The 18,962-nt window shown below is 49.4% G+C and overlaps 1 protein-coding gene and 1 long non-coding RNA gene across 2 annotated transcripts; both read left to right on the top strand.

Annotated features, from left to right (window-relative positions):
• The first annotated feature begins 827 nt into the window (after positions 1-827).
• Positions 828-6,756, top strand: HSP90AA1 (heat shock protein 90 alpha family class A member 1). Its single transcript, XM_038545759.1, has 11 exons — positions 828-984; positions 1,399-1,560; positions 1,702-2,068; positions 2,433-2,566; positions 2,846-3,166; positions 3,375-3,540; positions 3,719-3,909; positions 4,024-4,171; positions 4,397-4,665; positions 5,018-5,351; positions 5,613-6,756. Exons 2-11 carry the CDS (start codon positions 1,399-1,401, stop codon positions 5,720-5,722), a joined length of 2,202 nt encoding a protein of 733 aa, XP_038401687.1. The 5' UTR covers positions 828-984; the 3' UTR covers positions 5,723-6,756.
• A 1,870-nt stretch (positions 6,757-8,626) lies between these two features.
• On the top strand, positions 8,627-10,536 carry LOC119873029. The gene is made up of 2 exons (XR_005363803.1): positions 8,627-9,061; positions 9,986-10,536. It is a non-coding gene; the product is annotated as an uncharacterized LOC119873029 (long non-coding RNA).
• The last annotated feature ends 8,426 nt before the right edge of the window (positions 10,537-18,962 follow it).

Genomic DNA, 18,962 nt, shown 5'->3' with positions numbered 1-18,962 from the left:
CCTGGATCCGCCCTTCCAGCCCCGCACCTGTCCCGGGGCAGACCCCGACTGTGCCCCTGGATCCGCCCTCCCAGCCAGCACCTGCCCCGGGGCCCCGGGTGCAGACCCCGACGGTGACCCCTGGATCCGCCCTCCCAGCGCTGCCCCTGCCCCGGGGCAGACCCCGACTGTGCCCCTGGATCCGCCCTTCCAGCCCCGCACCTGCCCCGGGGCAGACCCCGACTCTGCCCCTGGATCCGCCCTCCCAGCCAGCACCTGCCCCGGGGCCCCGGGTGCAGACCCCGACGGTGACCCCTGGATCCGCCCTTCCAGCCCCGCACCTGCCCCGGGGCAGACCCCGACTCTGCCCCTGGATCCGCCCTCCCAGCCCCGCACCTGCCCCGGGTGCAGCCCCCGACTGTGCCCCTGGATCCGCCCTCCCAGCGCTGCCCCTCCCCGGGGCAGCCCCCGACTGTGCTGGGGCGGCCGTGCGCGCGGGGCCCCGAAGCGTGCACACTAGTGGGGGACACGGTCTGGGAGCACCGCGCTCCCGCGGCGGAAGCAGCGAGGGCGGGCCTGGGAGGCTCCAGAGCGCCCGCGCGCCTCGCTGGCGGCGCAGGGCCGGGGTGGGGGCAGGGCCCCGGCGCGAGCCGCGCTGCAGACGGCGGCCCCGGAAGGCGCGAGACCTTCGCGAGAGTTCCGGGCTGCGCCTGCGCACTGAGGCCGGCGCGGGGACGCGCGGGGCGGCGTCGGGGGTGGGGCGCTCGGGGCGAGCCCGCGCGCGGCCGGGAGAGGGGCGGGGCCGCGGCCAGGGCGCAGGCGCAGGCGCGCGGCCGCGGCGGCGGTTGGGGAGGGTTCTTCCGGAAGGTTCGGGAGGCTTCTGGAAAAGGCTCCGCGCGCCGGGCGGGCCCGCGTCTATATAAGGGAAGCGCGGGGGCGGCGCGCCAGTTGCTTCTGCGTCCTGGTGCTGCGTCGTCGCGGAGCCCGTGCGGTCCTGTAGCCGAGGTGAGGGGGCGGTCCGGGGGGTCCCCGGAGGGCGCCGGGGGTCGGGCCCCGCGGGGTCGGGGGCCGCGGCGCGGGGTGGGCCTCCTGGAGCCTCCGGGCCCCGCGGGGACGGCGCGGCGCGGCCGAGCGCTCGGCGGGGGAGGCCTCGGGCCTACTGCGGCCCCGACCCCGACCCCGACCCCCGCGGACGGGACCCCGGGCGGCCGGGCCGCAGCTCCGGGGGCGCCGGGGGCGGGGGGGGGGCGCTGGGCGGGGGGTCCCCGCGGGCCTGCGGCGCCCGGCGGCGGCGTGCGCACGGCCCTCGTTGTCGCAGCTGGAAATGAGGTCATCCTTTGTCGGCGGCCCCCGGCTCGGGCCCGGCGGGGGCGGGGGCACGGGGACGGGGGCGCCTAACCGGCCCCGCGGCCCTTGTAGATGCCGGAGGAAACCCAGACCCAGGATCAGCCGATGGAGGAGGAGGAGGTGGAGACGTTCGCCTTCCAGGCGGAGATCGCCCAGTTGATGTCCCTCATCATCAACACGTTCTACTCGAACAAGGAGATCTTCCTCCGGGAGCTGATTTCCAACTCGTCCGACGTAAGTGGGGCTGCCTGGGAGCGGGGGTCGCGGCCTGCGGCGGAGCCCTCCTCTCCTCCCTTCCTCCCTTCCTCCCCCTCCCTCCTCCCCCCCTCCCCCTCCGGGAGCGCCCGACTCAACCGCTCGCCGCTTGCTTAATAGGCTTTGGACAAAATCAGATACGAGAGCTTGACCGATCCCAGTAAGCTAGATTCTGGGAAGGAGCTGCACATTAACCTCATTCCGAACAAGCAAGATCGAACCCTGACCATCGTGGACACCGGCATTGGCATGACGAAGGCCGACCTGATCAATAACCTGGGTACCATCGCCAAGTCGGGGACCAAGGCGTTCATGGAGGCCTTGCAGGCTGGCGCAGATATTTCCATGATTGGCCAGTTTGGCGTCGGGTTTTATTCTGCCTACCTGGTGGCTGAGAAAGTGACGGTGATCACCAAGCATAACGACGACGAGCAGTATGCCTGGGAGTCTTCGGCTGGAGGGTCGTTCACGGTTAGGACGGATACAGGTGCGCTTCAGAACGGCTTCCCGGGTCACTCGGTGGTGGGGGCGGGGAGGAGGGGGGCTGGAGATGCTGTGGGATTGGCAAAAACGTGTTTGCTCCGTCCTGTCCTGGAGTGAGCTGGGTGGTGGCACGTAGCACGTGACTGTAGCAAGGAGCCTCTGGTTTCTGCAGTCGGGTCAGGAGGTGAACTGCTCTGGTATCTACATCGGTATAACTAAACCCCACGTGGTAAAGTTGCTCTGAAATTGTTGCATGTGGTGTGTGGAGAGCGGGATTGTGGAGTTTGTAGTTTTTTTTTTTTTTTTAATCTCAGATACGTTGAATTTGCTCACTCAGATTGAAATTGAGTCCGTTTACCCCTTTACAGGTGAACCTATGGGTCGTGGAACAAAGGTTATCCTGCATCTGAAGGAAGACCAGACTGAGTATCTGGAGGAGAGGAGGATAAAGGAGATTGTGAAGAAACATTCTCAGTTCATTGGCTACCCCATTACTCTCTTTGTGAGTGTCCACATGGGGTGTAGTAGAGTCTGAAACTAGTGAATTGAAATTATTACTTATTAGACCTGTGGATGAAAGATTCAAACTTGGCATTGACTTGATTAGTGAGAAATATTCTGTCAATGTACACACGGTGGTTTAGAGACATTAAATGTTGGCTGCTAAATACTTGTTACTTCGGTATTTTGGGCTTTGGTGTAAGTGCCCACGCTGCATTCAGAGCGTGTTCTTCAGCTCCAGGATGCAGAGGTGATGCGATTTTTGCGTTTTCTTTTGAAGGTGGAGAAGGAACGTGATAAAGAAGTCAGTGACGATGAGGCTGAAGAAAAGGAGGAGAAAGAGGAAGAAAAAGAAAAGGAAGAGAAAGAGTCTGATGACAAACCTGAAATAGAAGATGTTGGTTCGGATGAGGAGGAGGAGGAAAAGAAGGATGGAGACAAGAAGAAAAAGAAGAAGATCAAGGAGAAGTACATTGACCAGGAAGAGCTGAACAAAACCAAGCCTATTTGGACCAGGAACCCTGACGACATCACCAACGAAGAATATGGGGAATTTTACAAGAGCTTGACCAATGACTGGGAAGATCACTTGGCAGTGAAGGTGAGCACCCAGTGCTTTAGACCTAGTCTACCCTCCAGGTTGCCTGAGGTGGTTGGGGTGCGGGTGCTGCCAAGGGCTTGGTCATTCCAGTCCCTGAAAGTGCTGGAAGTTCTGGGACAGAGCCTGTGGGGGGTCAGGCAAGGTAGCCGTCAAGGGGCGGTTGGTTGCAGTGTCCCTTGATGATGACCTCCCGTGTATATTTTTACAGCATTTTTCAGTTGAAGGACAGCTGGAGTTCAGAGCCCTTCTCTTTGTGCCAAGACGTGCTCCCTTTGACCTATTCGAGAACAGAAAGAAAAAGAACAATATTAAGCTGTACGTTCGCAGAGTTTTCATTATGGATAACTGCGAAGAGCTGATCCCTGAGTATCTGAGTAAGTGTGGCTAGATGGGAGGCTCTGTCCCGCCCCGTGGTGAATCTTTTCTGGACTTGAGTTTCAAGCATTTGGGGCACGGGATCGTCTTTGGGTTTTTTGTTTTTTTTTTTTTTGTTTTTGCATTTATGTATTTGTAGGTTTCATTTTTAGGATGATTTTGTGTTTTTTTTTTCAGATTTCATTAGAGGTGTGGTGGACTCTGAAGATCTTCCTCTAAATATTTCCCGTGAGATGTTGCAGCAAAGCAAAATTTTGAAAGTTATCAGAAAAAATTTGGTCAAAAAGTGCTTGGAACTTTTCACCGAACTGGCTGAAGACAAAGAGAACTACAAAAAGTTTTACGAGCAGTTCTCGAAAAACATCAAGGTATGTGTAAACACATTTGATCCTTAGGAGTGGTTGTCCTTGTGTTTTGTCAAATTTTAAGCGATTTTTTTTTTTTCAATGCAGAGAAAATTCAAAGTTAATGTTCTCTTCTAGCTGGGAATACATGAAGATTCTCAAAATCGGAAGAAGCTGTCAGAGCTGTTACGATACTACACGTCGGCTTCTGGTGATGAGATGGTTTCTCTCAAGGATTATTGCACTAGAATGAAGGAAAACCAGAAACACATCTATTACATCACAGGTAAGAACAGGTGTACAATCAGCTTGTTCTTCCAACTTCCTAGGAGGTAAGAGTGTGTACTCTCTACACACGTGCTTTTACACGTCAGCCTGTAGGGACTAGCCTAGGCAGGACCATGTGGGCTGGGCTCCCTTGTGTGGTTAGGTCTGGCTAGACCAAGTACAAGTCTAAAGGAAATGAAACTACTTCCTATTAAAGTTCTGTAACTTTCTACCTACACCTCAGGTGAGACCAAGGACCAGGTAGCAAACTCTGCCTTTGTGGAGCGTCTTCGGAAGCATGGCCTGGAAGTGATCTATATGATCGAACCCATCGATGAGTACTGTGTCCAACAGCTTAAGGAATTTGAGGGGAAGACATTGGTGTCAGTCACCAAAGAGGGTTTGGAACTTCCAGAAGACGAAGAAGAGAAGAAGAAACAGGAGGAGAAAAAAACAAAGTTTGAAAATCTGTGCAAGATCATGAAGGACATCTTGGAGAAAAAAGTAGAAAAGGTGTGTGAGAACAGTGCTTCAGTGTGCCTGGGTCTCCTGCTGGTGGGTGTTCTGTGGAGTGCCCGTGGGGGTTTCCCAAGCTTCTCCATAGGTTTTTCTTAATTTCTATACAAATAGAAAATCAGGTTTTTCTACTTTGAGAAAACTCTACAGTTTTGTTAAGGTCTGGGAAGAGTTAGGATGTGGAGGAAGAAAGTTCTTAAGTTTGTAGGTGGTGTTTCTTGATTCGTGAATACAGTACTTGGAGTCCTTAGGTTTCATTTTAATAAAGCGGATAGAGGTACTGAAAAATGAGAAGTTAGGGCAGCAGAATCTTCCCAGGTCCATTTCTCACCTCATGCTTTGGTTACAGGTGGTCGTGTCAAACCGATTGGTGACCTCCCCGTGCTGCATTGTCACAAGCACATATGGCTGGACGGCAAATATGGAGAGAATCATGAAGGCCCAAGCCTTAAGAGACAACTCCACCATGGGTTACATGGCAGCAAAGAAACACCTGGAGATAAACCCTGACCACTCCATCATCGAGACCTTACGGCAGAAGGCAGAGGCCGACAAGAACGACAAGTCTGTGAAAGATCTGGTCATCCTGCTCTATGAAACCGCTCTCCTGTCCTCCGGCTTCAGTCTGGAAGATCCCCAGACACATGCTAACAGGATCTACAGGATGATCAAGCTTGGGCTCGGTAAGCTTCCCATGATACAGTGGTGTGTGACCTTTGGCTCCTGAAACAATTCTGGGGGGGTGTCAGATCCGGTTTGGGTGACCTCTTAAAGTTTTCTCCTAAGGATGTTACAGGGCTTTTTGATCAGAAAGGCTAAAAAATGAAAGTGGTTTTCACTCCCAGGGAATTGCTCACTCTTTGAAGTTAGGTATAGACCCGCTGTTAGGCTCATTAATTAGCTGGCTTCGAGAAATCCAATGAGAGGGCTTTGTGTCCAAACAGGTATCGACGAAGATGACCCCACAGCTGACGATAGCAGTGCTGCGGTGAGTGAGGAGATGCCGCCCCTCGAAGGTGATGACGACACGTCACGCATGGAAGAAGTCGATTAAGTGCTGCCCTGAGAATTACTTGTATATGTATTCAATACTTTATCTTCATTCCCTCTGATAATATATTTTCAAGGATGTTTTTCTTTATTTTTGTTAACATTTTAAGAATCTGTAAGGCATGACAATATAGCTACTTAAGGGGAAGATAAGATTTCTTTTTGTTTGAGTGTGATACTGTGACGTGTAGGAACTAAAGCTCGGCTAGTTTTTCTTTCCTAGTCCCATGCTGGCTTATTTTAACCGGACAAGGTAACCTATGTTGTAAGGTGTACGTAACCTAATGTTAGCCGTGTGGTCTCAAGTGTGGATTCCGTAGTAAGACCAAGTGTTTTTTTGTCACTGAGGTGTTCTGAGCTGTACCTTGATGTGTAAAAGAAGAAATACTGGTTAAAACAACTTTCACCTTCTAGGATCTACTTTTTAAATCTTCTGTCCCTTGTAGTTCTCAACTGCATGTACCAGGCCTCTAGAAACTAATAGTGAAACTGAACCAACTGGATGGGAGTAGCCATGGATAGGGCTTGTTTTCCAAAGAAGAGCGTTGTTTAGAGTAGCGAGATTCTAAGCCTCTTTAGGCGTGTTGTAAAGCTGTTCAAGAAGTAACTCCACAAGTTTTGTGAGTGAAAATGTGTAGTGCTCAAGTCACATTCTGCTTTAAGAGGTTGTAACAAATACAAACAAATTAAAAAAAGTTCTGTGAAAATGTTTTGTTTTGGGGGGGGGGAAGTGGGCATTCTAGATGACAGGGCAGCCACAGGATGTAAAAACTTTAGTGTTGGCATGTGTTAGGGATGAGGGAGGTGGCGGACGTTGACACCTTGAAGTCTTATTAGCGACCTTGCGGTGTGCGCTCCAGTGACAGCCGCGGGGTGGTGAGCATACTGGGGAGCGTCCCACAACGTGCATCCTGTGTCCTGTGTTCCAGTTTCTCATGGATAATTATTTTCTTCCTAGGGTTTTCATGTCCAAGCTGCTTTTTTTGTAGTATTTGTAAAATCTGCTTTATGTCCTAAATATAGTTCCTTAATACCTCAGCCTCCTGAATATCTTGAGTTCTTTACCAAATCTCCTTACTGCCATCCCACCTGAAATCCTTACTCCCTGGTTCTTTACTGAGTCTCAGGTGAGCTCTGTGGAGGGGTGGCTGAGACTCCTGTGAGCAGCAGGTGCTGAGGTGGGGGGAGCTTGAGCTCAGGTGTGTTTTTGTTTTTTTTTTTTTTCTTTAAAGATTTTATTTAGTCATGAGAGACAGACACAGAGGGAGAAGCAGGCTCTATGCAGAGAGCCTGACATGGGACTTGATCTGGAACTCCAGGATCAGGCCCTGGGCTGACAGCAGGCGCCAAACTGCTGAGCCTCCCAGGCTGCCCCTTGAGCTCAGGTTTTAAGAACCAACCAGCTTGGGGCAGGGGCAGCAATGGCCAATCCGAAAATAACATGTTCCTGGAAAGTGGGTAGTAGCAGGTGACTTGGAGGCTAAGGTCCCATATAAGCCATGACCGTGTTAACCTGGGGGAGCGGGCTGGGAGAGAACTTGGGAGCCTTGTGTCCTGGGGGGCGAGGCTGGTTCCCTGGCGCTCTGCAGGCCCTGAGTGCCTGGTGAGTGGTAATCCGTTAATCAGTAAAGCCCTCTCAGAGGTACCCTCCTCAGCCCCGCAGGAATTGCTTCCATTTCAGGGGTCGTGTTTGAGTCCAGGTTCACTTCCAAAGCCCAGTCTTTCTACCGTTCTTAGTGAGACATGCTACCACCCAAGAGGAAGTGTGAGGTTTACCAGAAAACGAATGCCAAGAAGGGCAAAGGGGAAGTTTGTTCCGTGTTCCCGGAGTCCAGTGAGAATGCTGAAGGTTGCCGTAGACCCGTGAGGGAATCCACAGAGGACCCGTGCGAGTGACCTCCCCACTGAGTTCCGAGCACCTGAAGCGGATCGACGTACCAACCGTGCATCTGGAGCCATCACCCAGGTAGCCTGCTTGGAATCTAGGCCAAGAGATGGACACTAGACACCATAGGGGAGGAGTGGAGCCAGCTGACGCGAGGCCATGGTAGCCTCAACTTGTGGTGCTTCACCCCTCCCGAAACTGGTGGGGTCCCACTGAGGAGGGCAGACCATAGGAGTGAAGGCTCCCAGCTATGGGCCCTCCGCGGGGAGGCGACCAGCAAGGCAGCTGCAGAGCTGCGGTGAGAAGGCAGGACTCCAGCAACGCCCTTAGTTCAACATACAGAAACCTCCTGAACTTCCATCACCGTCCCAAGAGTTGTCAGATCTTTCCAAAGTAATTTAGGAGCATCTGGGGGCCTCTGGTTTGTGCAGCCTAAGTGGCTGCCTCTTGATTTTGGCTCAGGTCATGACCCTCAGTCATGACATCAAGGCCCGAATCAGGCTCAATGGGGAGTCTACTTGTTCTCCCCTTTCCCTCTGCCTCTGCACCTGCCCCCCAGCTCACTCTCTTAAAAAGAAATTATAATAGTAGTGTACTGAATAGACACCTTTTTTTTTTTTTTTTTTCTGATAGTCACAGAGAGAGAGAGGCAGAGACATAGGCAGAGGGAGAAGCAGGCTCCATGCACCGGGAGCCCGACGTGGGATTCGATCCCAAGTCTCCAGGATCGCACCCTGGGCCAAAGGCAAGTGCTAAACCGCTGTGCCACCCAGGGATTCCAACCCTTTTTTTTTTTTTTTTTCTTTTGAAGATCTTATTTATTCATGAGAGGCAGAGGGAGAAGCAGGCTTCATGTAGGGACCCCGATGTGGGACTCGATCCTGGGACCCTGGGATCACGCACTGAGCCACCAGGGCTGCCCAATAGAAACATTATTTTTTATTTTTATTTTTTAAAAGATTTTATTTATTCATGAGAGAGACACAGAGGGAGGCAGAGATACAGGAAGAGGGAGGAGAAACCGGCTCCATGCAGGGAGCCCAATGTGGGACTTGATCCCAGGACCCCAGGATCACGACCTGAGTCAAAGGCAGACGCTCAACCCCTGATCCACCCAGGCGCCCCTAGAAGCATTTTTTAAAGGTCTTTGCAGGACCTGTTGACAACCAAAACTGCTGAGTGGAATTTGAGATGCGAGCGTGAGAGCGAGCTCCTGGCTCTGGATTCTGGTCAGAAGTGTTAGCATGTGGTGAAGAAACAGACCCAACAAACTCCATACTCTGATACCGGTTTTTAAATTTTAGTTACTTGAGTGAAAACGAGCAGTGGGGAGTAGCAGGAGAGAAGCAGAGTCCCCGCTGAGCAGGGAGCCCCCTGAGCTGAAGGCTGGCGCTTCACCACCTGAGCCACCCAGGCACCCCCAGCTGCATCTTCATACAGTTCTGGGAAAGGCAGGAGGTGGGCAATAGGTTGCCCAGGGCCAGAAGTCCTGGTGGGGATTGACTGCAGAGGGCCAAGAGGGGGATCTGGGAACGGGGGGAGTCAGAAGCCTGATGAAGTGATGACTGCGTGACTCTTAAAATCCACGGATGGATCTTAAAATTGAGTGGATCTTAATGGTGTGTGTAAAATAGCAAATGAAAACAAGCATGGGGGGCACTTGGCTAGCTCAGAAAAGCAAGTGACTTGAGTTCAAGCCCCACGTTGAGCGTAGACATTACTAAAAAAATATGTGTGTATATATATATATATGGCAGGTGGTCTAATGGTGTTCAAAAGTGACCTTGAGCGAGTCACTGGGCCTCCCACGCCTCTGACCTGGATTGAAAATTAGAAATGATGCTTGGAGGAGCTGTCCTAGCACTTTCTAAGGAGTTGGCTTCACAGATGCCACTTTTACAAGGACGCTCCTCTTCTCAGAGCCGTTCCTTCCTGTCCTAGGAGCTCTCCTGTACCACACACTTCTGGGTGTAACCAAGCTGCAGCCTGAGCCTCCTGCCGGCTCCCGCTGAGGCACCAGCACAGCAAGGCTGGGCTCTGCTGGTGAGGCAGGGTCTGGGGAAGCTTCTAGGAGGGGCTTCCTGCTGACATAATGCTGACCTGATCTCCACAAAGGAGACTGGATGAGAGAGCGTGACCAGGCTTGAGACCCTGGACATGCGGCCTGCGGATGGGACCCATTACACAGGCCGAGTGAGGAGAGAGCTGGGGGGGTGACAGTGGGTAACCACGGACCCTGGACACTGGTCGTTAGCCATGGCCTCGGGCGGAGCCTCTGGCCACCAATGCACCTGGTGGGAAGGTGGTAGCCCGTGGGCAGCCTCTTCAAAAGACTGGGGCCTGTGCCCACTTTTTTTTTTTTTTAATTTTTATTTATGACAGTCACACAGAGAGAGAGGCAGAGGGAGAAGCAGGCTCCATGCACCGGGAGCCCGACGTGGGACTCGATCCCGGGTCTCCAGGATCGCACCCTGGGCCAAAGGCAGGTGCCAAATCGCTGTGCCACCCAGGGATCCCCTGTGCCCACTTCATGAGTGAAGTGTCCTACCGGGAACTGGTAGGGCGGTTCCACCATCTTGTTCCTTGAGTGGCCTCATCTTTGTCCCCGGGGCCCCTACTCCGCACTAGCCCGTGTCCCACCTGCAGAGGGAGGCCAGTGGAGGGGGAGAGCTCGCCAGCTGCCCCTCGGCGGTCTCCCTGTACCTGCCAGGGACCCAGCGCAGGGATGAAGGTGCCAGGCTTGGCTCTGCTTCCTAGGATGGCAGTTCAAGGCAGAGCCCATCCGCCTGGTCCTGAGTTTGAATTACAGACGCTTCTCTGTTTTGTTCACAACCCCAAACATGTAGGACGAAGCATCTGGCCAGTGGTGGGCAAATATTTGTTGATGGATTGGCCAGAGCACTTCAGTTTGCAAACACGATGTTTCTAACTTCTTCCATCTTTTTCTAACTTTTATTTTGCAATTCCCTAAACATGTGCAACAGTAGAGGGAGAGAGAATAAGTGTTGGTGAGGACGTGAAGGAATTGGAACTCCACACGGCCGCCCGGGATGTGGAGCGGTGCCTTTCTGGAAAACAGTCGGGCAGTTCCTCTAAAAATTAAACATAGACTTACCACGGAGTCCAGCGACTCCACCACTAGGCGTCTGCCCAGGAGAGATGAAAACGTCCACAAAAACGCGTGCACACATTTTCATAGCATTATTCATAAAAGCCAAAGGTTGGGAACAACCCACACATCCATCAACAGATGAGCAGAGAAACCAAAATGTGGTGATCCGCACAATGGAGTATTCTCCCAAATACTGTGTTCTTGCCATAGAGATGTATCCACCCCACACTTTCGATGAAACTCGACAATATGCTAAGTGAAAAAAATCCGGTCACAAGGGGATCCCTGGGTGGCTCAGTGGTTTAGCGTCTGCCTTTGGCCCAGGGCGTGATCCCTGCCTGTGTCTCTGCCTCTCTATCATGAATGAGTAAATAAAATATATATTTTTTTTAAATCCGGTCACAAAAGGCCACCGGTTTGTTGTATGATCCCATTTATATGAAATTTCCAGAGCAGGCAAATCCATGGAGACAGAAGATGCATAGTTACCAGGGATGCAGGGAGGCGGTGAGGAGTGACTGCTAACGGGCACAGAATTTCTTGAGATGATCGGTCTGAAATTGATTGTGGTGATGGTTGCATAAAATGCTCTCAAGTCTTTAAAAAAAATAAGGACAGGGACGCCTGGGGGCCCCTGGTTTGGCATCTGCCTTCGGCCCAGGGCGTGATCCCAGAGCCCCGGGATCAAGTCCCACGTTGGGCTCCCTGCATGGAGCCTGCTTCTCCTTCTGCCTGTGTCTGTCTCTCTCTCTGTGTCTCTCATGAATAAAATCTTAAATAAGTAGATGAACTGTATCGTATATGAATTTTAACTCAAAGCCGTTATTTTTTTTCAAAGCCGGTATTTTTACTTTTTAAAAAATTTAAGAGTGAGCACACAAGTAGGGGAAAAGGCCAGAGGCAGAGGGAGAAGCAGACTCCTCACTGAGCAGGGAGCCTGATGCAGGGATGGATCCCAGGACCCTGAGATCGTGACCTGAGCAGACACCCAACTGACTGAGCCACCCAGGCGCCCCTATTTATCTTATTTTTTAAAAGATTTTATTTATTCATGAGAGACACAGAAGTAGAGACACAGGCAGGAGGAGATGCAGGCTCCCTGCAGGGAGCCTAAGGTGGGGACTCGATCCTGGGATCATGCCCTGGGCTGAAGGCAGATGCTCAACTGCTGAGCCACCCATGTGTGTCCCTGGAAGTTTATTTTAAGATTTTATTTATTCATGAGAGAGAGAAAGACAGGCAGAGGGAGAGAGGCTCCCACGGAGCCACCCAGGCACCCCATTTCAGACTTTCCTTCCCTGTTAATCCTGAGCACTATGCCGTTATAGGGGTGGACCACCTGTTGTCTACCCCTTCATCCCATCGATGGACGTTTGGGTTGTTTCTACCTCTTGGCCGCTGTGAGTAATGTTCCCATAAACACAGGTGGACACATGTCTGTTCAAGTCCTTTCTTTCACTTCTGAGTATATACGTGGAAGTGAAATCGCTGGATGGTATGATAATTTAATTTTTTGTGGGATCCCAATAGTCACTCTACATTTAAAAAATAACAGCTTTGGGGAAAAAAATAAAAAAATAAAAAATAACAGCTTTGGGGCGCCTGGGTGGCTCAGTCAGTTAAGCATCTGCCTTCAACTTGGGTCATGATCTCAGGGTCCTGGGATCGAGTCCTGTGTCAGGCTCCCTGTTCAGCGGGGAGCCTGCTTCTCCCTCTACCTATGTCTCTGCCCCTCTCTCTGTCTCTCATGAGTAAATAAATAAAAATCCTAAAAAAAAAAAAAAGTCTGAAACGGGTACAACATGGATAAACGCCGTAGATGATGAAGATGTTATGCCGAGTAACGAAGCACCAGCGCCGGGTGGTTGCCGGCCTCTGAGGTCCCGACGGTGGTCAGATGGAGAGACCCAGGCTGGCGCCGCGGGCAGAGGTTGGTGTGGGAAGATGAAAACATCCTGGGGAGGGATCGGTGAGGGCCACACAGCGCTGGGAATGTACTTAATGACCCTGGACTGTACCCTTAAAAGGGGTCAAAATGGCACATACGATGTTTATATTTCAACATACACGAAGTAGAAGGAGTTGGTGTCTGTGCCCCTGCACACCCGCCAGCCAGCTGCAATGACGATCACTATGGGTTCTCGGTCGAGTCTGGAATCTTCTGAGGATGGGATCATTATCAATCCCTCTTGGGAGATGAGAGAACTGGAGTGCCGGGTGGTCACGCGGCCAGTAAGCACTGGAAGCACAGACAGACAGACGGCGTCTCCCAGCGCTCACTCCCCGGGCACCGGCTGCAGACCCGGCCCCTTCCCGCACCAGCTTCCCTGGTCAAGAGCCCATGCGAAGCGTGTGAATGGCTGAGCCTCACCACATGGCTGTGACCCAGCGGCAGGGGGTGTCCCCAGAACACAGATCAGTAACCCAAAACTAACAGCTGCTCTTTATCAAGGACTTCACACACCCAAACTCCTTCTGCTTGGGATCATCCTGTTTTTCTATTTTTATTTTTAAGATTTTATTTATTTATTTGAGAGAGGGAGCTGGGGCAGGGGTGCAGAGGGAGGAGCAGACTCCCTGCTGGATGGGGAGCCCTACTTGGGGCTCGATCCCAGGGTCCCAGGATCATGACCTGAGCCAAAGGCTAACCGACTGAGCCACCCAGGTGCCCCTCGTCTTGTTTTTCAGTTGTGGTAAAATATACATAACGTACATTTGACCCTTTAAAGTGTCCTGCGCAGTGGGATTAAGAACATTCAAAATGTTGTGCAACCATCACCACCATCTATCGGGAAAACTTTTCATATCCCAAGTAGAAACCCTGACCCTATTAAGCAACAATTTGTCCGAAATGGTCTCCGTGTCCCTCTGCACCAGGCTAAATTGCAGCATGGGGCCTCACCAGATCTGTCCTGTCCTTCAGAAAAGCCCTGGCCACACCCTCCTTGCACCGTCTCCCTTTCTCTCTGGTGTCTCTCTCCACTGTCCCTCAACGACTAGCTCATGGCCTGTCTGCCTGCCTCCCTGCCACCTGTGTGCCCAGGAAGGAAGGCACATGCCCAGCGTGCCCGCCGCCAGCCTGGTGCACCTGTTACATAGCTGCAGATTGAATAACTGGCAGGGATGACTGGCATCTCCTCCTTTCTGTGTAGATGGCAATTTGTTTAAATAAATTTGTATAATTTAGGAAGCTTTTGTTCTCTCTTGCTAAACCTTCAAGATCTACTCAAACCTTTGAAAGTGTGATTACAGATTATTCTTCTATAGGAAGGAACATTGCTTCACCTCCCTGGGAAGAACATTCCAGGAAGCAGAGCTTGGAGTGAGTCACAGTGTATTAATAGCACCATCAAACTCTGAACAAAGATTCCATGATGTTATTGCAGAGCCAACAAGCTGAGCATATGGTCTGCCAAGTGTATCTGTCTGCTTGGAACATACATTAGCTTCTTAGGAAAGTTCTTTAAGGCCTCTACACTTGTCCAGTGACGTTCTAGAGCTTCAAGTCTAGTCCAAAAAGCAACACTGTTCTTTTTTTAAATTCCAGATCTAAAAACAAAACCAACAAAATCAGAATGAAAATAAAAAGGATAAATCATCTACCCGCTTTTTTTTTTAAGGTTTTCTTTTTTAAGTAGACTTAGGTGGTTCAATGAGGCAGATCTCACAACCCTAAGAGCAAGACTTCAGCTGAGATCAAGATCAGATACTCAATGAACTGAGCCACCCAGGCGCCCCTACTTCATTTTTTTAAAGCAATCTCTACACACAACATGGGTCTAAATCTTTCAACCTCAACGTCAAGATTCAGATGCTCGGGACGCCTGGGTGGCTCAGTGGTTGAGCATCTGCCTTCAGCTCAGGGCGTGATCCCGAGGTACCAGGATCGAGTTCCACGTTGGGCTCCCTGCATGGAGCCTGCTCCTCCCTCTGCCTGTGTGTCTGCCTCTCTCTCTCTCTCTGTGTGTGTCTCTCATGAATAAATAAATAAAATCTTAAAAAACAAAAAGATTCAGATGTTCTACTGACTGAACCAGCCAGGTCCCCCTCAGCTACCTGCTTTTTCAAAAAGTTGAATAGATGAAACCAATAAAAACACGGAATATATGAATTATGTTCATTGTGGATACAGAAAATGATTTTTTTTTGCAAGTCCCCTGCATCCTATGGGTTCTTCTGGCTCAATGTCCTTCCTTAACCTGAAAGTTTAGCAGATCTTAGAAGATCCCTGGTGATCACAAAAGGGGAACCAAGCACAAGGAGGTATGTTTTGTACCCACCAGAATGGCAAACATTTAAGTGTGACGTGACCAGATTTTGGCTAGAGTCTGGCCAGTGGGTACTTTACTCTCATGCACCCCTGATGGGAGGCTGAAACAATACAGTTACTCCAGAGAGCAGTTTGGTGAATCTAATGGAGAACGTCCCCCTCTTGTTTGGTGCTAAAGAAAGTCTTATCTACCTGTACGAGGAGAAATGTACATGGGCACCTGGGTGGCTTGGTTGGCTTTTGGCTCAGGTCACGATCTCAGGGTCTTGGTTATGGGATCAAGCCCCACATTGGGCTCTGTGCTGGGGCACAGAGACTGCTTAAGATTTTAAAATTCTCTCTCTCCTTTTCCCTCTGACTGTCCCCCCACTTGTGCACTTGCTGACACTCTCATAACATTTTAGTATGGTGCTGCTGAAGCAAGTGCTCGCTCTCTCATAAAAAAAAAAAAAAGGAAAAAAAAGGAGAAACGTCTAAGAATGTCTTTGCAAGACTATAATATGGAAATTTTGAACATAGTCTAAATATCCAACAACAGGAGACTATCCCTGGTAATTCTAGTTAATACAAAATGCAGGGGAAGGGGATAGAGGGACAAGCTAAACAACACTTGGAGGAAGCAAACAGAGAAATCCAGAAGATTCTGCAGGGTATTTGGTCTGTCCTCTCCCACAAATAAGTGCCATTAAAACAAAATTAAAGGTTAAAAGAGAATTAGGGATACAACCAGTCTTAGCCTAAAACCTTAGTTCTTTCTTTTTGGCTCTACATATTCCTTATTTTACTTTTTTCATTTTTCATGATGTGACTTTCAAAGGTCAAAGTAGATGGAATAATATGGAATATCATGTGCCTCTCATTGTCCAGCCATCTGGTCATGGCCAGTTGGGCCCATCCACACCCCTTGAGCCCCCTGTTTTCCTCCCAGGCTTTCTGAAGCAATTCCTGAATTTCATCATATGATTTAATCTGTATGTCATTTTTCCCTTTTTTGTTTTTTACGAGAGAGCACGTACAAGCAGGGGTGGGGGCAGAGGGAGGCAGAGATTTATTTATTTACTTATTTACTTATTTATGGGGTACTTGGGTGACTCAGTTGGTTAAGCATTGATTTCAGCTCAGGTAATGATCTCAGGGTCCTGGGATTGAGCCCCACGTCAGGCTCTGCACTCAGCGGGGAGTCTGCTTGTCCCCTTCCATCTCCTTCTGCCCTCTCTCCACTCATGCTCTTTCTCTCTCTCTCAAATATATAAAATATTTTTCAAAAACATTAATTTTAAAAATATTTGTTTTAGAAGATAGAGACAGTGAGCGAGTAGAGAGAGGGAAAGAATCTCAAGCAGGCTCCCCACTGAATGCAGAGCATGACTCCGGGGCTGGATCTCACCACTCTGAGATCATGACCTGAGGCAAAATCAAGATTTGGAGGCTTTTTTTTTTTTTTTAAGAGTTGGAGGCTTAACTGGCCCAATCAGGCATTCCTCATCTTTTCCTTAACATACCTTTGTAACTCAAACATAATCAAGGTATGTGGTACTACAATTAAACGCACAATTAAAAACAGCCACTTCCATTCAACACCATACTGGAGGGTTAAATAAGTAAAAGGCATCCTGATTGGACAAGAAGTAAAAAGTACCTCTATTTGAAGATGACATAATCTTGTATATAGAAAATCCTAAGGAGAATAGATGCATACACACACACACACACACACACACACACACTTCTTTGAACAACCAGTTTGGCAAGGTTTTAGGATACCACATCAATATACAAAAATCTATTGTATTTTTTACAGATTTTATTTATTTATTTGAGAGAGAGAGAGAGCACAAGCTGAGGGAGAGGCAGAAGAAAATGGAGAGGGATGAAGCAGATTCCCCACTGAGCAGGGAGATTGATGCAGGTCTCGATCCCAGGAGTCCGGGAATATGACCTGAGCCAAAGCAGATGCTTAAAAATCTATTGTATTTCTAAACACTAACAATGAACAATCCAAAATTAAAATTAATGAACTGCTCTACTTACAATAGCATAGAAAAGAATAAAATCCTCAGCAATAAATTTAATACAAGAAACACAAGACTTGCACACTGAAAACAAAAATATTGTCAAGGGATCCCTGGGTGGTTCAGCGATTTAGCACCTGCCTTTGGCCCGGGGCCCGATCCTGGAGACCTAGGATCGAGTCCCACATCGGGCTCCCGGCATGGAGCCTGCTTCTCCCTCTGCCTGTATCTCTGCTTCTCTCTCTCTCCATGTCTATCATGAATAAATAAATAAAATCTGGGATCCCTGGGTGGCACAGCGGTTTAGCGCCTGCCTTTGGCCCAGGGCGCGATCCTGAAGACCTGGGATCAAATCCCATGTCGGGCTCCTGGTGCATGGAGCCTGCTTCTCCCTCTGCCTGTGTCTCTGCCTCTCTCTCTTACTGTGTGCCTATCATAAATAAAATAAATAAATAAAATCTTAAAAAAAATAAAATATTGTCGAAAAAAAGTAAAGAAGACCTAGAAAATGAAAAGACATCCTATGTTCATGGATTTGAAGATTTAATATTGTGTGTGTGGTGTGTTTTTTGAAGAATAGTTGATGCACAATGTTACATTAGTTTCAGGGGTACCACATAGTGATTTGACAAGTCTATACATCACCCTGTGTTCACTGCAAGTGTAGCTGCCACCTGTCACCATACAACACTATTACAATACCACTGACTGTATTCCCTATGCTTTACCTTTTGTCCCCTTGACTTATCCATTCCATAACTGGAAGCCTATATCTCCCACTCCTCTTCACCTGTTTTGCCATCCCCCTCCCCTCTCTTCTACACACACACACACACACACACACACACACACATCTTTTTAATCTATTGATAGACACTTGGGTTGCTTCCATAATTTTGCTATTGTAAATAATGTTGCAGTAAACATGGTGCATATCTCTTTTCAAAAGAGTGTTTATATTTTTTTTATTTTTTTTTTTTATTTTTTATTTTGTAAAAGAGTGTTTTTATATGCTTTGTGTGAATACCCAGTAGTGGGATTACTAGACCATATGGTACTTCCATTTTCAATTTTTTGAGGAAATTCCATACTGTTTTCCACAGTGGCTGAGGCAGTTTATATTCCCACCAACAGTGCATAAGGGTTCCTTTTTCTCCACCTCCTTGCCAAAATTTATTTCTTGTCTTTTTGATACTAGCCATTCTGCCACATGTAAGGGGATAGGTCACTGTGGTTCTGATTTGCATGGCCCTGGTGATTAGTAATATTTAGCATCTGATATAATGTTAATTTGGCAATATTACTCAAATTGACCTATAGAGTCAACACAATCCTTATCAAAGTCCCAACTGGCAAACAAACAAAAACACCCAAAAAAGCCCAAAAAACACAACAAAACAAAACAAATCCCAGCTGGCATTTTTGCAGAAATTGACAAGCAGGTACTAAAATTCATATGGATGTGCAAAAATCCAGAAGGCCCAAACGATCGTGAAAAGGGACAAAGTTGGGAGATTCACACTTCCTGACTTCAAAAATTACTAAAAAAACAAACCCTAGTGAGTTCATGGCTAAACATGATTTGTGGCATATTCAATTCGCCAATACCGATGATTCATTCAAAACATATTTTTGAATATATTCATTCAAAATATATACTGGGCTGGCACCTTGGGGGAAAGGTGGGGAGAAGGGCCCTTGGATTGGAACCCCTAGGCTCATCCGCGAGTCTTGTGAACCAGTAGAAACCCATAGGCAGCTTCTGCACAGGCTCATCTGGCCTGTATGAGAGCGCTGAGGAGGGGGGCTCCGAACCGCGACTTCCGAGGTCCCGGGAGGCTTCCTGGAGGAGGTGCCACACTCAGCTCCAAAGGTTAAGAAAGCCAGAGGTGGGGCGAGATGAAGAGAGCATTTCCCCAGAGAAGTCCGAGCTGTGGGTGGGCGGGTGGGGAGGGGCCTTGGTGC

This window comes from Canis lupus, chromosome 8 (genome assembly GCF_011100685.1).
Source record: "Canis lupus familiaris isolate Mischka breed German Shepherd chromosome 8, alternate assembly UU_Cfam_GSD_1.0, whole genome shotgun sequence".
Classification (NCBI taxonomy): domain Eukaryota; kingdom Metazoa; phylum Chordata; class Mammalia; order Carnivora; family Canidae; genus Canis; species Canis lupus.
Note: the sequence above shows the minus strand (reverse complement) of the source record. Positions and strands in the feature narration are given on the sequence as shown.

Excerpts from the sequence above, each read along its gene's own strand:
- HSP90AA1 (XM_038545759.1), top strand. The coding sequence starts at position 1,399 with ATGCCGGAGGAAACCCAGACCCAGGATCAGCCGATGGAGGAGGAGGAG. Across the intron at positions 1,561-1,701 it reads TGATTTCCAACTCGTCCGAC|GCTTTGGACAAAATCAGATA; the intron begins GTAAGTGGGGCT and ends CTTGCTTAATAG. Across the intron at positions 4,666-5,017 it reads TGGAGAAAAAAGTAGAAAAG|GTGGTCGTGTCAAACCGATT; the intron begins GTGTGTGAGAAC and ends CTTTGGTTACAG.